Here is a 16,904-nt window from a genome sequence, read left to right as displayed (position 1 = left end):
ATACATTAAGCATAGTTAAAACAAACCCATCTGTTAACTTCCTCTTGTCAGCTGTTCACTGTTTATTTTAGGTAGGTGAACTCCTCGATTTCCACACCAGACGTGACCAAGAAAGTTTTCGAGCCTTCAATCTACGGTCCTCCCTCTTGGCCAAGAAGACAAAGCCTAGGCCATTCATCAGACTTCACCAAGATATTTTTGAACCCAAAACCCTCTGTAGTAGTTGCACTTGACTCTCCGGTTGTTAAAGGCCTATTTTGATTGGAGTGACTGTAGCGATAGTCGCACAGCGATTATTGCTCAGCTACTATCGCTGTTACGGCGGCCTTTTTGCGATTGCCTGCTACTATCGCGGAGCTAATATCGCCACGCGACTATCGCTGCAATCACTCCAAGCAAAATAGGCCTTAAAGATATCAGGTACAGTACAGCTCAAGTAGCACAGATTGTAAGTAAGTTTGGTTACACTACCCACATTATCAGATACATTGGACATTGGAGTTCAAAAGGTTACATGTAGACCATTACTAACCTGGACAGTCGGCCTGTGGTTTTGTTGATGGCCGTGACAGTGGACTTGGGGTCTGGAGTGAGTGAGCTCCATGACGTAGAGACACACGGCTCCAGCTGTAGAGACTGACACAGTTCTAGAGTAGAGGACGTGACAGCACAAGACTCAACCACTGAGTAGAACCTGCGATACAAACAACACTCTGTCATCATCTAGAGCAAACAGCTGGTACGACCTGTCAAATAAAACAGCTGGGTATGTTGTTAAGGTAAGTGTTAGGGTGTCTCACACTTCTGTGGGATGGGTTTGGTTCCTGGCATATCCACAATAATTTAAGGGGTTAGGAAAGCTTTTCTCAAAGGTATTTGAAACATTCAATAAAAATTGTCACAGACGTCAACACTAACAAAAACATTTTGTCGTACCATATAGAAAACTTGCCTGTGGTACACTTGCAGCTGGATATGTGCCTGGGACAAATCCCACAACTTTTATTACAAGGGAAAGATGTGTTAGGCTGTTAAAAAGAGAAAAAAAAACTGTTCAAGGCACAAGCTTCATCACAACTACAATAAGACCTTGAGCATAAGCTATATAATTTATTTAATGGAAACATGGAAAATTACTAGAATTCAAGTGAAACAGGCAAATTTACAATCACCATAGTGAAATTTAAAGAAAATAATTGTAATGGTACTAACTTACTTATGTATTATACTATTATACCAACCACACATAATAATAACCAAACCTAACCTAACCTAAGGGTGGTTAGGAAGATTTTATTATTTAAACTAGTTAAAATCTTATTTGGAAGTCAATTTATCGGTATGGTCGCTATAATACGTAAGTATATTGAAGTAGATTATATATGAATTGTGAACAGAAAACTTGTTTTTAAAAATCAAATAAATTAAACAAAATTACATGTATAATAAACGAGAAACCCAAAACTCAGTTTGATCAAGAAAAAAAGGTAACAATGCAAGAAAAGTATATTCTAAACAGGAAGCATGTCAAGATAATCAATCAGATTTACCAACTTTCTGCAAAATAGTATTTTCTAATGTGTAGTTACAGTACTAACCTAGCCACTAGAGTGTCGATCCACTGAGTGAGGTCCTTGCCGTATCTGTGAGCGTTGGCCTCTGCTCTGACCGCTAGGCTAGGGTCAGGGGCATCAAGCAGGTCCTGTAGAGGGGAGTCCTGGACATGGTACGACTGTGTGGGGCCACTGTGTTGAAACCTGCATCACGGTGGAACATAAAAAATGTAAATAAATAGTAGATAAATTCAGCACTGACAGACTAGTAACTAACACCAAGCAGCGGCTGGCAGTCCGGTCACACTATGCGCCTAGTCAGTTCTAGTCTCCTCGTAAACTAGTACTTAATAGGCCTAAGTATCTAAATATTCATTTGAAGAAACCAGGGCCGTATTTCCCTAACAGCGGACATGACGGTTGCCAGGAGCCTCACTTGGGGATTCAAATTTTTTTCTCGATAAATTTATTCACCGATACTCTGTTTTGCTACGATTGGAGGAGACGTTGATGAAATCTGCGTGACTGCAAAAGATCTTCACTATTTTCCCGTTAATGTAGGAGTTCATCGGCAATCGTGGAAGATGTCCAGGATTTTATCGCGACCACGTGAGTCGAAGTTCACGTTCCCATAAGTTTTCCATGATTTTTTCTCAATTGCATAAGATGTTTACTGTTTTCTGCAGCCACAGGAGATATTCATGATTTCACTGTGATCGCAAAAGACAAAGATTATTTATGTCTATACAATCGCGCATGATGTTCACTATTTCGCCGTGAGCTTAGAAGATGTTCACAATGCCCCTGTGATCGCGGCAGATGTCTACGATTTTACTGTGAACGCAGAAGACGTTTAAAATTTAGCAGTGATTTTGTATAGACCGACTATAGTTTATGAATTATAATTTTAAATTAATTACTTCCAAAACTACCCGATTTTGATCTAATGCCCAAAGGTCTACATTTTTCCGACAGAAATGAAAAATGTCTGGCCCTGAGCTAAGACCCATAATATTATATTTTAAAAATTAAGACTTATTTATTAACTAGCCTCCTAGGTCTTTTTGCCGATCGGATTGCTGGAAAGGTCAATTCATCGAGTTAAAGCAATATCCCGTGTATTTCTAAACCCTTCAGTTCCAACCTTCGTAGAATCAGAATATAGAAGGGCCTCTCTGGTGAGAGCTGCCGGTGGCCTCATAGATTCTAAATACGTCCCTGGAAGAAACGTCCCACAAGCACGGATGATTTTGAAATCAAAAATAAAGAAAAAACTACTTCCACCACCACTTTAGCTCAGTAATTTCTACACTACAAATTACTAATAATAAGATAAACAGAACCAGTAAAACAAAACAAGAACACAAAAAAACCATGTGTTGCTTTGTTCGCCGCTGGCAGCTTCTAGAGGTGGTCAGATTACGCTTTTGGCTGTCTTAAGGGAGTGTGAGTGATCACATGACCTGCCTTGGTGGTCGCCGCTGCCTTGGTACCAAAAGTTGAACATGTCTGACTTCTCCAGCTGCTGACAAATACTCGCTGGCTTGCAGTGCCAGCTTCGCATTTTGTGGTCACCTTAAGCTGATAAGCGGCTTTTTTTAAATTTGCCGCTGATGCCAGCCTAGTGTGACCCGTGCTGGATGCTCAATTTAAATAAAAAATATGTTTGTTTTTAATCTCAATTTGACTAAAACTTTATATAGAAAATGGCTAGATCTATACATTGTAAAAGGTCCAAGGTTCTTGCACAACAGCATGTTGACATAAGCATCTAGACTGCCAGTGCAACTCCTAGGATCGGTAGGATCGTGGATCAGATCGAAAAACCCCCCACCACCGCTCAGTGCCGATGGCGTGACGTCAACCATTACTGCAACGATACGGAACTGAGTCATGAGCCTTTGTGGTGAAGTGGATAGCGTGTCGGGCTGATAACCTGAAGGTGCCGGGTTCGAATCCCACCGGGAGCACTAACTTTTTGTCAACAATTTTTTTCATATCAGCAAGTTTGGTTGGTTTGGTTAGGTTATGACAGTTTAATTTTATAATTAAAAGATTGTAAAATTGAATTTGAGACATTTATAATTTTATTTTTAGAACAGAGCTATTTTTCGATTAGTAAACCTTCATTCGAGTTTATCATTATCAGCAAGTTTGGTTAGTTTGGTTAGGTTATGATAGTTTAATTATATTTCATTCAAATTTAATCTAAAAATTATACGTTTACGTTTTGACAGCGACAGTGGTACAGATAACAATTTTCCGCGAACAGTTAGATAAGCTATGCTGATGCGCCGGTATGATTCGGAAGCGTACGACATGGTGCGGTGGTGGGGGGTGATCCACTGATCTGATCCACGATCCTGATCTGAGTCCGATCCTCGGACTTGCACTGGCAGTCTAGACGCTAGTCATGTTGACAGTAAATAATTATATGTTTCCTTAGAAACCATTAATTTAATTTATTCACTGACACAATAAATTAATGCAAGGTGATATTTTTTCTCCTGTCCAAATTATTTTTAGGAAGAACACATATTTATGAAAGTCAAATGTATTTGCTATATTCCAGAGGGTACAAAGTACATCAGTTCTGGAATATTAAACATTTCAGTGAAAACTTGGCAACATTCTTCCGGTCTTGTCACTATTTCATTTCTACATAAGAACTAGTAGATCACTATAGTAAGCAACCAAGTAACAACTCCTGAGGAAAATGGGAGATTATAGAAGCACACCGAGACCTGATCAGTAAAATAAAAAAGATCCGCACATATTTGAAAGGATTGTTTAGAGTAAAGTGCCAGAGGATTTGACATTTAAAATCTTTGGAACCATGATGAAATGTAGGAAATCAATGCAACAATGGATGAGGATATTGAGCTCTGAGAAACTTGAAGAGGAGATGGCTCAAGAGTTCTGAAACCACACTGTGAGCCAATTGAAGACAAGTTAGTTATTGTAGTTAGGACCAACTTGTTAGTATTAGGTATGTAATGTATCTAGTATTAAGTATCTTTTGTACCTAGTGTTTTTGTATCTGGTAATAAAGTATCCGTGCGCTTTCCTACTTCAGCGTATACGGAGCGTCCCCTGGGTGGCGGATAGGGGGAAGGTCGGTGGATCTGCTTAACAGTCCTCCCGGCTAGGTCCAATGGACCCGCTGACCAGAAGTAGGTCCTCCATTCATATTGGGGGTTGAGGCGATGGGCTAACCACCCTCCTTGGTAAAACATTCCTGGTTACTTATCACCAACAGAATGCCTTGGACAGGATGGATCACATTGGACAACAACCTCACTGTCACATAAGGACTTGGGATTTGGAAGTTGGAACGTTTGCTCTCTGGCGGTGTTAGGTGCTCTGTGGACATCGTAAGCAGGGGACTAGAAAACTACAAAATGGATGATGGTAGCCCTGCAGGAAATTAGGTGGTCATTAAATGGAATCATTAATACTGTAAGTTTCACGATATAGTATAGTGGTAGAAATGTTGGCATACACCAAGAAGGAGTGGGATTTGCTATCAATAAAAATACTGTAGATGCTCTAGTCATATTTGAGGCTGTGAATGAAAGACTTGTTATGTAAGATTAAAAGGGAAATTAAAAAACCTATCTGTAATAAACATTTATACTCTAACAAAGGATAAGAGTGATGACAAGGAGGATGATTTTTATGGTCAATTAGAACCAGTGATTCAAATTCCTAACTATGATGTAAACATTTTACTAGGAGATGCTAATGCCAAAGTTGACCGAAAAGATATAAAAAAAAAAAGATTGTATTATAGAAAAGAGAGTTTGCATAGTAACAGTAACAACAATGGAACTAGGCGCCTTAGCCTGGCATGTGCCACCAATTTAACAGTTGCAAGCACCTCATTCCCTCGGAAAAACATCCATAAAAGAAACATGGCCATCACCAGACGAAAAGACTATAAATCAAATTGATAACATTTTTTGATTGATAAAAGACACAGACACAGTATTATAGACTTTAAAAGTTTAAAAGGTGCTGAATGTCGTTCAGACCTTTTTCTAGTGCTTACACACTAAGCACTAGAAACACTAGCACCATGTTTTTGCTGGTGCTTAGATAAAGCAAAGACAATGCAAAGGCAAAAGAGAAATTATCAAAGTAGAAAAGAAAATTGATGTTAGCAAACTAAAAAAATAAGGATTTTGTGCAGAATTTCCAATTGAAACTAAGAAACAGATTTTAGTCATTAATACAGGGAGCGGCAGAAATATCTGACGGTTTTCAAACGAGTACAGTCCGGCAGCCGAGTGGAGGAGGGTGGTGGGGAGCGGCTCATTCTCAAGGCCAAGTGACCCCATTTCAGTCGCCATGGAGTAATGGACCGGTATGCATCGCGCGTTTGTCGTTGAGGCGTATTTTAAAAGTGGCGATTCTGTTGTTGATACGCAACGTAAGTATGCACGCAGACCTTCACTTTCACCCATATAAAATAGCAATCGTCCAAAAACTTCAGCAAAATTCGTCGAATAGAGTGATCAGACATGCCAAGAGCAGCAGCTTGTCTACGCGCCGGGCGATGCGGGCTCGTTAGCACAGCTTGTCGCACTCGCTCCACGTTCTCCGGTGTCCTCACTGACCTTGGACGGCCTGTAGGCCTACGTTTTGCAGTTGATCCTGTGGATCTAAAGGTATCCACCCACAATTTGACGGTGTTTCGGGATGGGATAGGTTCCCCACGAGCCACATTAAAATGCCTACGAAACTTACGTTGCGTATCAACAACAGAATCGCCATTAATAAAATACGCCTCAACGACAAACGCGCGATGTATACCGGTCCACTGCTCCATGGCGACTGAAATGGGGTCACTTTTGGCCTTGAGAATGAGCCACTCCCCAACACCCTCCTCCACTCGGCTGCCGGACTGTACTCGCTTGAAAACCGTCAGATATTTCTGCTGCTCCATGTATAACAAGATGTTTATGATTGTTGGGATAGACTGAAAGATATTTTAGTGGATGTCTCAGAAGAAGAACTTAAACTTTTAGTTAAGGAGAAAAATACCATGTTTCAGTCAAAGTTGGGAAAAATTGGTCAAGGAGTGTAATGTAAAGAAAAAAGCTCCCTTAATTCACCAGTGTAAAGAGAACAGAAACCACTAAATGGAAGCATAGATAAAACATACTCTCTTAGTAGATTTCTCATCCTTATGGAACAGCTGAAACTAATTTTATTGTTAGTTCTGTACGGTGCTCTGTAAGAGGTCGTGTTTTGTTAACAATTTGTTTTGTTGTTATTTCAGTAATTTAAAACCTCGTTTAACCAAATAATGCGATCTAATCATAAACAATAACTCGTCCCTTAGTTATATAACCAAAAAGTAAAGCTCAGATAATGAAAATAACCTTAAAGTAATAGAAACAAAATTTCGTCAACACTAGCGCCCAGTTTCACCGTACATGTAAGTTACTAATAGACACAAAAAACGAGCTTCAAAATTTACAATGGGATAAGAAGTCTACTTGTGTTGGTTAGTCTATGATGGAAGTCAATAAACAAGTAGTAAATGAACAGTATCAGCAATCTAAAACACACTTTCTCCCATTAGCTTGTTGACAACCCTTATCATGGGTAGGCGGTGGAGTTACTATGTTATGGAGGAAATCACAAAAGTTACAATAACCTTTTTAACTGTACTTTTTAACAGGGGTTGTACCATTCTAAGGACTGTAACATGAGAAGTTTCAATCTTAATCTGTTGAGCCGTTAATACAAACAGGATGGATCACATTAAACTAGAAAACATTGAACTCTGCTTCTGGTTCTTTGTGTATTTCTTAAGCAGCTTGTGGCAAGCTTAAGGTAAGCTAGCTTCCGCCCCCTTTATTATTCAATTCAAAGTCCTAACGTTAAACAAAACTCAATTAAGTGGTGCACAGTTTTAGACTTTATTCCAAAACTACACATCACCGATTTTATAAGTTAACCTATGCAATATCTGATTATGAAGAAATTTATCAAAACAAAAGTGCAAAATGATTCACTTATGTTTTGCATTCTACATATAAAATTGCGAAAACCATAGTCAACTTTTAAAGATTTCTGCATGGTTGAGCTTTTTTTTTGATAAATGTAATTTACATAGTAAAATTTCATGAAAACAGTTATTGCAGATTCTGATAGCACTAGATAGCTGTCTGTCAGCTTTGGTCCCCGCTCTAATCAGTTAATAGTTTTATCTTACAATGGCGCTCCATCTCCATTTCCCATCTACTGAAGTCAATTCTGCCTCCTATCCATCCATCTACTGTATTTTAAACAAGGGTGTCCCCAATTTCCTAGTAACCTTCCCTCCATAGCCCATCATGCCCATGTAACAGTCTCTATGACAGAGTTTTTCAATTTTATGAACAAAATGTCAAGTTCCCCACCTGGCCTGTTGCTGTGTGAGGACTACACCGGAAGAGAACTGAAGTGGAGACACAAGAAAGTCAGTGTGAGCTACCACTCTATTGTCCACCACTACCTTCAGCCACCACACTCCTGGCAGTAGAGGAGTCTTCAGTGTGGGCTTTACATTGTATATCTGAAAAATTCACAACAGTGTTAGGGGGTAGACTTTTAAGTAAACTACATTGGTTTGTAACACAGGTATCAGGCCGGTGCGTGAAATGCTAAGGTAATAAAATATATCTTTGATCTTTTCTTTACAGAATTCAAACATTTGATGAGATTCAGAATCTGGTTTTTATATGCTCGCTGAAGACTTGCTTTTGTCACAGCTCGCTTTGCAGTCCCACCGACACCGTTGCACATTCTTTCCATGGCATGATACAAAATTAGGCAAGGGGTGAGTCGGTACAGTACAAGGATAAACTTTACTAGCCGGTACAGTACAAGGATGAACTTTACTAAAAATTTAGAGTGGTAGGTAGCGCTAGGACACGAACCAATGACATTGCCACCTTGTTTTTCTTTACATTCTGTTGTGCAGCCCACTAAACTACCAACCCCACCCCATAACCAGCAGTAATCATCTTTCTAGAACATTATATTTTAATGTAGAATATTTTTCAGTGCCCAACATATCTTTTGATAGGGACATTCCATAATTTCATTATAATAAATGTTACAATCATTGTATTAAGATTCAAAAGAACAACATGAAGCCAACTTACCGCAGAAGTCTCATCCACACTGGCCTCTGATACGTCTGCCAAGACACCTGTCGGGTCGACCCAGAGCAGTGTCAGGTTTGCTCCACTAGAGCCACTCACCAATGTAACGGCCACACTAGGCTCCGACCAGACACCCAACACTCGGGCCAAGTTGCGGAACATCTGCTCCTTCTGGTCAAACTGGGAGCTTACCACCAGAGCCTGTACATACAAGCATACACATTCTACATCTTTACAGCCAAAATCAGTTACCCATGTAGCAGCAAATTATAGGTTGAGATCACCTCTAAAGCCCCCCATACACTGGCGAGCATGTTCGTGAGCCTGTTGGCGAACACGCTCGGCGTTTTCAACAGGCGGTCAAGCATGCTCTCGAATATGCTCGGTGATTCCAGCAGACGATCGAGCATGCTAGTGAATATGCTCGCCATCACCGCCCAGTACTCAATTATAATTAATGCAAACCCATCTCTAATAAATGGTAATTTAATTTTAGACCCACATCTAACATAAAAAAACCACTTACTCAACAAATATTTATGTCTGTCACTATGAGGAACACTAATATTTGTTATGGTTTGTTTTAATCTCATAAGTTTTTGTGAGTATTTAATTTATATATTGATATGAGAGGAAAAACAGAAACATCAATTGAATTTTAACTGTCCTGTAGCAAAACGCTGCCATATTCTAATTAATTGTATCGTGTATATATATACTAAAACATCAATAATATTATTGTATTTATACTAGGTGCACAAATTGCATCTACAATTCACAAAACCATTGCTAAGCTTCAATTACTGTGATGAATGAATTGAACAGAATTTATTAGAATATATTATCAAGTACATTGTAATTACACACATTTAAACATTTTCCCTAAATAAAAAGTCCAAGAACATTTTCAAGACAATTACCTTGATTCTCTGCGCAAACCCACTGTTGTGCAAGACAGTGAAATTGCTCTGAGGACGAAACCATGTTTCTAACGTCATTAGGTTATCTTGTCCTTTAACCTTGGCTGAGTACTTAATTAAAGTGCCCTGTAAAATGACAAATCATTGTTATAGTAAATTAAACGCTGCAAGGATGTTTATATAACTCCTGTCCTAGATCAATATAACCAATCTTTCCCACTCCAATCCTGTACCAGAACAAGCTTAGGAAACTAGGGGTCTGCTGGCCAGACTCTTTTTGCTTAAAGTCGGCTCAGGTCAGATGAGAAATTTTAGACCGAAGTTGGGGTGAAATTGTGACCGTCTTCTGAGGTCAAGACAAAATCAAAAGCATCTTCTGTGGATACGGTGAGAACAATCATCTTCTGCGGTCACGAGAAAATCATAAATGTGTTCTGCGAATACAGCATATTTTCATCTAGAACATCTTCCATAGACAGGGCAAAATTGTAAACATTTTCATTGGTCACAGTGATTTGGTGAAAGTCTATTGCAGTCATGGCAACATCATCATCTCCCACAATGACTTCAAAACCATAAACATCATCTGCGATTTTGGGGAAATCCTTAATTTTTTATTGACCAACTTTGAAGCTGCTTTCTGCGGTAGCCAAAGTAAAAGCTCGACTTGGCTCTTCTCAACACCGAGCTTGACCCAAAAATTATTTCCGACCCGAACTGACCCCTCTGGCCAACTGTTGATATTTCACACTTCAACCCTGTCCAGGATAAACCAAGGAAACCTCCCTTAACTCCTGTCATAAACAAAACCAAGTAAGAGTTTCCACCCCAATGTCCCAGAAAAAAAGACTCTCAACTCGTGTCCTGGACAAAACCCCGAGAACCATGAAAACATTCCTACTGTCATCCATTCCTTGAGCAATCTAAGAAAAATGGGTTCATGAGATGATAAGCTGTCCTATGACCGTACCTTGTAGTAGTCATTGTGTAAGTAGGAGGTGATCTCGTACACCTTGACTGCAGAGACGCTACAATGTACAGCAGAGTCGCTCAGATGTCTGGTGGCGTGACGTGTCAGTGAGGCAGCCACAGTGCCTAGAGTGTCATCATACTGCGGAGACACATCCTGGTAGTGGTACACACTCTCCCAGTAACTGTGCAGACTGCTCACATCTGTGCACACAAATGTTTGCTGTTAGCACTGTTGTGCACACTGCAATAGAACCACTGTAGCAACCTTGCTGGACAGCATTGTGAGAAAATTGTTGTCAAATAAATAAGTTAAATTTATGTCCCATTCCCAGCACTAATATTTGTCAGTAATGCTAATTTTCGTACTATGCAAACTCACTACTACCATGATACGTTCCTTGTATATGCCTAGTAACTAGAAGAGGTTAGGTAAGCTACTGAAAAATAACAGGAATAGCATTGCCGAGGTGCTGTCATAGTATACATTTCAGCCGCTAGGCGTGTGTAGTGCAACTCACTTCCAGTCCAGTGCTGCTGCTGCAGTCCAGCTAGTTAGTTGTGTTTGTCTGTTGGCACCATTTTCTAATGTTTTGTTTTTACGATGACGCGTAAGAAAGTGAACATTGAGTACCTGTATAGTTTTCTTTTGCGGGACAAAAATGCACTTAAAATGTTTTAATGATGAAAATAGCTAACAAAAATGACTGTGGTTATGACCCAAAGAAAAAGCAAAAGTCAAGGAAATGGAAGAAGCCATTGTCACCCTGTACAAAAGAAATGCTGTCAGGTAAAATCAAACAACAGCACAAAGCTATACATATTTATTTTTTGTCAAAGGCATTGTTCAATTAGAGTTTGTTTCCCCTATTTGTCCTATTTTACCTTCTAGTTGTCTATTAGAAATTTCATTGAAGTTTAACAAAGATTGTGCAACAGTGTTTGACAAAAAAGACCCGACACGAAGCAGACAAATGACTGGTTCTTCCATGATGTTCGCTTGTTTTTTACAAAAACAAGATGGTTGTGCTACCCCACATTCCTTAGTCCTTCTTTACCTGATCTGACTCCAAGTATTTCCATGGATAAAAAGAGTCATGAAAGGACAACAATTTTACACCATTGAAGATGTAAAGAAAAAAACCGAGGGAGAAACTGACAGCCATCTCAAAAAATGAGTTCAAATTTATTTTGAATAATGGAAAAACCGTAGAGATAAGCCGGACAAGCGCTTAGCATCCAATGGAGAGTACTTTGAAGGGTAAGGTTGAAGTGTTGATAATTTGTAAAAATATCCTTATATTTATTGAATTCCAGTTTTTTACCCCCTTGTATTTGATGGGACAGCAAGGAAGAGGTTGTTTAAATAAAAGAAAAGATTTATCTCTTAGTAGTGCAACATTGCGACATAGATACTTAGAACCAAAATTCATTTTATTTTTTATTATTACAGTAAAGTCCCGCAAACTCGGCACTCGATAACCCGGCAGTCTGGATAACTCGGCCATCACCTGGCTCAGAAAATTAGTGATTTTTTTTGTCCGAGTTAAACATGGACTCAAGCCAGCTCAAGTCAAATCATTCACAACTCGTACCAAGGATTTGTTGTGCTATATCTGATGACCTAATACTGACTTGTAATATAAATATTAATAAAAAATGTGGTTAAAAAGCTTAAAAATTGTATTGTTGTTATTTTAACACTAGTTCCCATTAACCCAGCATTTCACAAACTCAACACCCTTCCAGTCCACATTACGCCGAGTTTGCGGGACTCTACTCTATCGCCAACTATCCTACCAACTTAAATAATTCTAAAGGTACAATCTGATTTAAAAGAATTAATCCATCAGGTAACACTTTCTTTGTAGAAAACTGTTCATAAAAACTCAAATACAAATAAGTTTTTATTAAATGGTTTTAAGTTACCTTTGTCAGTAGCTCAAATGGTTTTAATAAGTTTTTAGTTAAAATATTTTGAGACTAAATTTCTTTCATAAAAAACTGCTGAATGCTACCAACCTAAATATGGCCTTAAATTAGTAATGGCAACCACTAATTTAACAAATTAAAAAAGCTAAGCAGTATTATACTTGATTGTGAAAATAGAGAGCAACAGTAGTATTACAATAAATTTGTACAACTACAGTTGTATTTAAGCTAGTTAAATGATCTCAACCACTTACTACTTGGATAAGGTCCATACAGCCATTCTTCCAGTTGGAATATGATTTCCTGGTTGACTATAGGCTCGAACTTTCTTGCAAAGAACAACGGCCTTGGATCAGTGCCCTGCAATCAAAAGAACAGTGTTGAAAATTGATTTCAAGTTCTAACCAAGGCCAAACTGACGAGACAATTTATTGTATACATCTTTCAAAAAAGATGGTAAAAAAGATTAAAAAAAGATGGTAACAAAAACTAAGCAAGAAAAATCTTTTATACTGTACTACTCTGTGGATCATTCAACTATAATAATTTATCAATAGCAAAATTGGCTACAGATGATCTAAACAGATAATAAGTCTACTTTAGTATCAAAAAGTAGTGAAGCGGCGTGAAAAGTCTTGTTTAGCTTTATTACTGACTAAGAGCAGCTATTTCTTTGGCAAGGGTAATTTTTCTCAAATGATCAAGCTTGGTCCAGTGACAAACCATCAAAAAGCTACTGAAATTTCCATAGTGGCTAGTAACAATTTAACACATGTTTTCTTACTAAAATGATTCACTCCATCGTACCTGTAACCTTAGCCAGTCCTCAGTCTTGAAGTTGTTGGGGCTACAGCCGCACCAGTCCACCACATGCTTGTACTGACACTTGCAGCCGAGTCGTCGCTTCCAGTTGGTCACATGCAGGTTGTTGTCCACATAACTGGCGCAGAACTCTGAGTTGCGCAGCGTCGTATGGAAGAACGACTCTGCCGGTAGCAGTGTGTACTTGAACACCGTCAACAGACCGGAGATCAGGTCGTCCCTCGGCTCTCTGGTCAGGTAGGTGACAAACGGACGACTCAACGCCACCCAGTCACTGCCTGTTGAGTCATCAGGTCAAGAGATTTAAAATAGGATTTTAAAAAATTTTAAATCATCCAACAATTCTAACTTTCCTAGTAAATCAAGGTCCAGTTTATGAGGGTGGTTTTTTATGTTAGGGCCATTTGGTGTATGAATCCTTAGTTTGCTTGAATGCCGCAACGAGGCTCCTCGCTACTTGCTGGCATAATTTGTGAACAGAATGGCGCAATTTGCAGCTCTGTAGCTGACATCTATGCATCACTGAGTTTTTAAGATTTTGTTTAACCATTGAATCTCCCGACGCATGCAAGATAAAGTTAGTGATAAGTTTTTTATCAGGCATACTTTATGATTTTTCTTTTTTGAATTTTCAGATTTCATACAGTAATCCATGCAAGCTTTGCTTTGCAGGGACCTAATTTCAGAGTATTTCTTAGTATACATATTTATAATACTTATATTTTTGGAATAAATTGATTTTATTTGATATAAGCTTTGTTTGGGTTTTAGTACGGTACTAATCTTATTACGTTTTAGGTAGTTTCTCAACTGAGGGCAGAATTATGGATTGTAAATCCTAAATTGTTGGGCAAAAACTGTTTTTTACTACTCATGAAAAAAACCCACAGTACCCCTTAAAATAACACCACCAAAGTTAACTAGGCCTACACACAAAATTTTCTAAGTAGCCATGTGATTTTCAAATCTTAAGGTTGCTTTGCTTGTTTGATTCCAACAGGTTAAATTCTAGACCTATTTTATTGCCATTGGTCTATAAATAAATCAATGATTCTGTCAAACAAAAGGTAAATGTTACATTTTCACATTACCAAGACCAGGGTTTCGACTGTTCCTGTACAAAAAATTAAAAAAATACTAATGATTTAAAAACACATGAAACACTAAAGACGTATATTTCAGACTCACCTCCATCCACCACCACTCCCCACGGCAGTCGTCTTTCTCCGGCCCTCCACATGTGTGCCTCACACTCCGCGAACGTCTTGTCCAGCCCCTGCTTCTGGATGAAGCGCTGCACTTCCCGCCCGTGCGACTTCACAAAGTTCAAATCTCTGTTGGACGTCAAGAATTCCACCAGTTGGGAATTTTTCCTGGAGAATAAAAACGGCTTTAGCCAATTGTGGTGGCAAAAATATGAAGATGAGAAGAAAAACAAGACTAGACTGAATGGTAAGTGAAACAAAGCACAATGTAAAGCTGACAAAAATCTTGTTAAGTAAAGAATTAATTATATTCAATGTTTGAATTTGAGTCGAAGCAGGAACAAGCCACCCAAAAAAGTTATTATTTTTGACAAATTTTACATTTTAGGTGAGTATAAAGATTTGTATTATTTTTATTTTGTCTTTTGGGAATAGATGCATTTTGTAAAGATTTAACAATCAAGATATTAAGAACAAAATGAAAAATAAAATTACTTTATTCACGTGTAAAGCAAAACAGTTTATATAAAATTCAGAGAAATTAAATCACATTGTAAAGCTTGAATATAGTTCTAATGCAAAGCACAAATTATTTGAACCCAGATAAATTTTGTCGGTGCATACTTATTTATAGAAGGCTACAATCAAAACATGGAACACTTTATAATTAGTTCTTTATTTTATATCTAAAAAAATTAAGTAAAAAAGGGCATTTCATAGCTTTTTATAAACTTTTGTAGAACATGGTAGGTTACCATCATAATTTTAGGTAAAGCAACCAACAACTTTATCACACAGTAGGCCTAACGCATCCAATCGCAGAAAGAGTGAAGCATTAAAATTAAACATAGGTGATTATTTATGAACAAACACCAATTTTCCATCCAGTTAAATCCCCAATTCCAACATATTTTTATCCAACCTAAAGCAGCATGATTATATAAACACTTACAGATATTACAATTGGTTTCTCATTTCTTCCACTTCATGTATCTTTTGGAAACCACAAGATTTTTGCCTAGGTCAGTAAATTCAAATTTTACTTATCTCTCCATAATTATATAGAACATTATTACGAATCAAACAATATGATCAATATTCCACTACCCATCTATGTGGCTGAAATAAATGTAAAATAAAATAAAATATCTAAAAGAATAAGAGTTCAAATGTATGTATTATTTTTTATAACCTGCGAAAACATCAGCTAATAAATAATAATTTACGTGAGTAAAATGTTTATTTCTGTAACTTTTGTTATTTTTTTTATATTCTTGCGATAAAGAAAATCCATGTTTGGGGAGCATAAAATGAAATAAACAAAATGCATCATTATATTGCAATAAGCCTGATTAATCTGGTCAACAAACCTCACGAATCATAAAAAATTCAGGCCAATTACTTTGAACCCAAACAGATAGTAACCAGGGAACAACTCACAACAAACTGCCACTGGTCAGTAACGGTTGGTAATCAATAATGTGTATCAACTAATCTTTAGTCAGTGATGGACAACTAGACGAAAAAGGTATAAGATTACTACAGTCAGTAACAGCTGACTATGTGAACAGGTGATATGATGGCATCAAGATTTAGTGATGGACTGGATAACTACATGTATCATTAGTCAATAAAAAAATAAAAAATGGATAATTACAACAGAGACAGAAGGATCGGAGAAGGTTCTTTTGGGCTGGTATACTTAGTGGTTAGCAAGAAAACTGGAGCAAACTGTGTTGCAAAAGAAATAAACATTTCTAAAATGACACCAAAGGGAAGGGAAGAGGCACTTCGTGAAGTGAGAGTTTTGACGAAGCTGCAGCACCCAAACATTATATCATACAAAGAGTCCTTTATTCAGAATGGGAATTTGTACATCATGACTGATTATTGTGAAGGAGGTGACTTGGCAAGTAGGATAAGAAGGAACTCTCTAAAATCATGCTACTTCACCGAAGAAGAAATCCTCGATTGGTTTGTGCAGATATGCCTGGCTCTGAAACACGTTCACGACCAGAAGATACTCCACAGAGACATCAAAAGCCAGAACATTTTCTTGACGAGAAACAATATCGTTAAACTTGGCGATTTTGGAATTGCAAAAATCCTAGAAAATACGATGGAACTTGCAAAAACTTGTGTCGGTACACCGTACTACTTATCACCAGAAATATGTGAAAACAAACCTTACGATAGTAAAAGTGACATTTGGTCTTTGGGATGTGTACTGTACGAGTTGGCTACACTGCGGAAACCTTTTAGTGCAGGAAATGTGAAGAGTTTAGTGTTTAAGATTGTGAAAGGAACGTATCCTCCATTGCCACTGAGGTACAGCTTTGAATT

The 16,904-nt window shown here is 38.0% G+C and overlaps 1 protein-coding gene across 2 annotated transcripts in view; it reads right to left on the bottom strand.

The window, feature by feature from the left end:
- The window catches only part of LOC128987516 (xylosyltransferase oxt-like), a 31,600-nt gene that overhangs the window by 3,981 nt on the left and 10,715 nt on the right, over positions 1-16,904 (bottom strand). For both annotated transcript variants that reach the window (XM_054408398.1, XM_054408397.1), the window contains exons 8-16: positions 14,545-14,729; positions 13,342-13,634; positions 12,789-12,894; positions 10,604-10,806; positions 9,634-9,759; positions 8,714-8,914; positions 7,967-8,121; positions 1,599-1,757; positions 533-694 (exon numbers count right to left, since the gene is read on the bottom strand). In XM_054408398.1, coding sequence (XP_054264373.1) covers positions 533-694; positions 1,599-1,757; positions 7,967-8,121; positions 8,714-8,914; positions 9,634-9,759; positions 10,604-10,806; positions 12,789-12,894; positions 13,342-13,634; positions 14,545-14,729 — 1,590 coding nt within the window. The remainder of the gene's footprint in view (positions 1-532; positions 695-1,598; positions 1,758-7,966; positions 8,122-8,713; positions 8,915-9,633; positions 9,760-10,603; positions 10,807-12,788; positions 12,895-13,341; positions 13,635-14,544; positions 14,730-16,904) is intronic.

The sequence above is a fragment of the Macrosteles quadrilineatus genome, unplaced genomic scaffold (genome assembly GCF_028750875.1).
Source record: "Macrosteles quadrilineatus isolate MER2022 unplaced genomic scaffold, UCM_ALF_1.0 Scaffold_2__2_contigs__length_208266976, whole genome shotgun sequence".
Lineage (NCBI taxonomy): Eukaryota > Metazoa > Arthropoda > Insecta > Hemiptera > Cicadellidae > Macrosteles > Macrosteles quadrilineatus.
The sequence above is the reverse complement of the archived record's forward strand: the minus strand, read 5'-3'. Positions and strand labels throughout refer to the sequence as shown.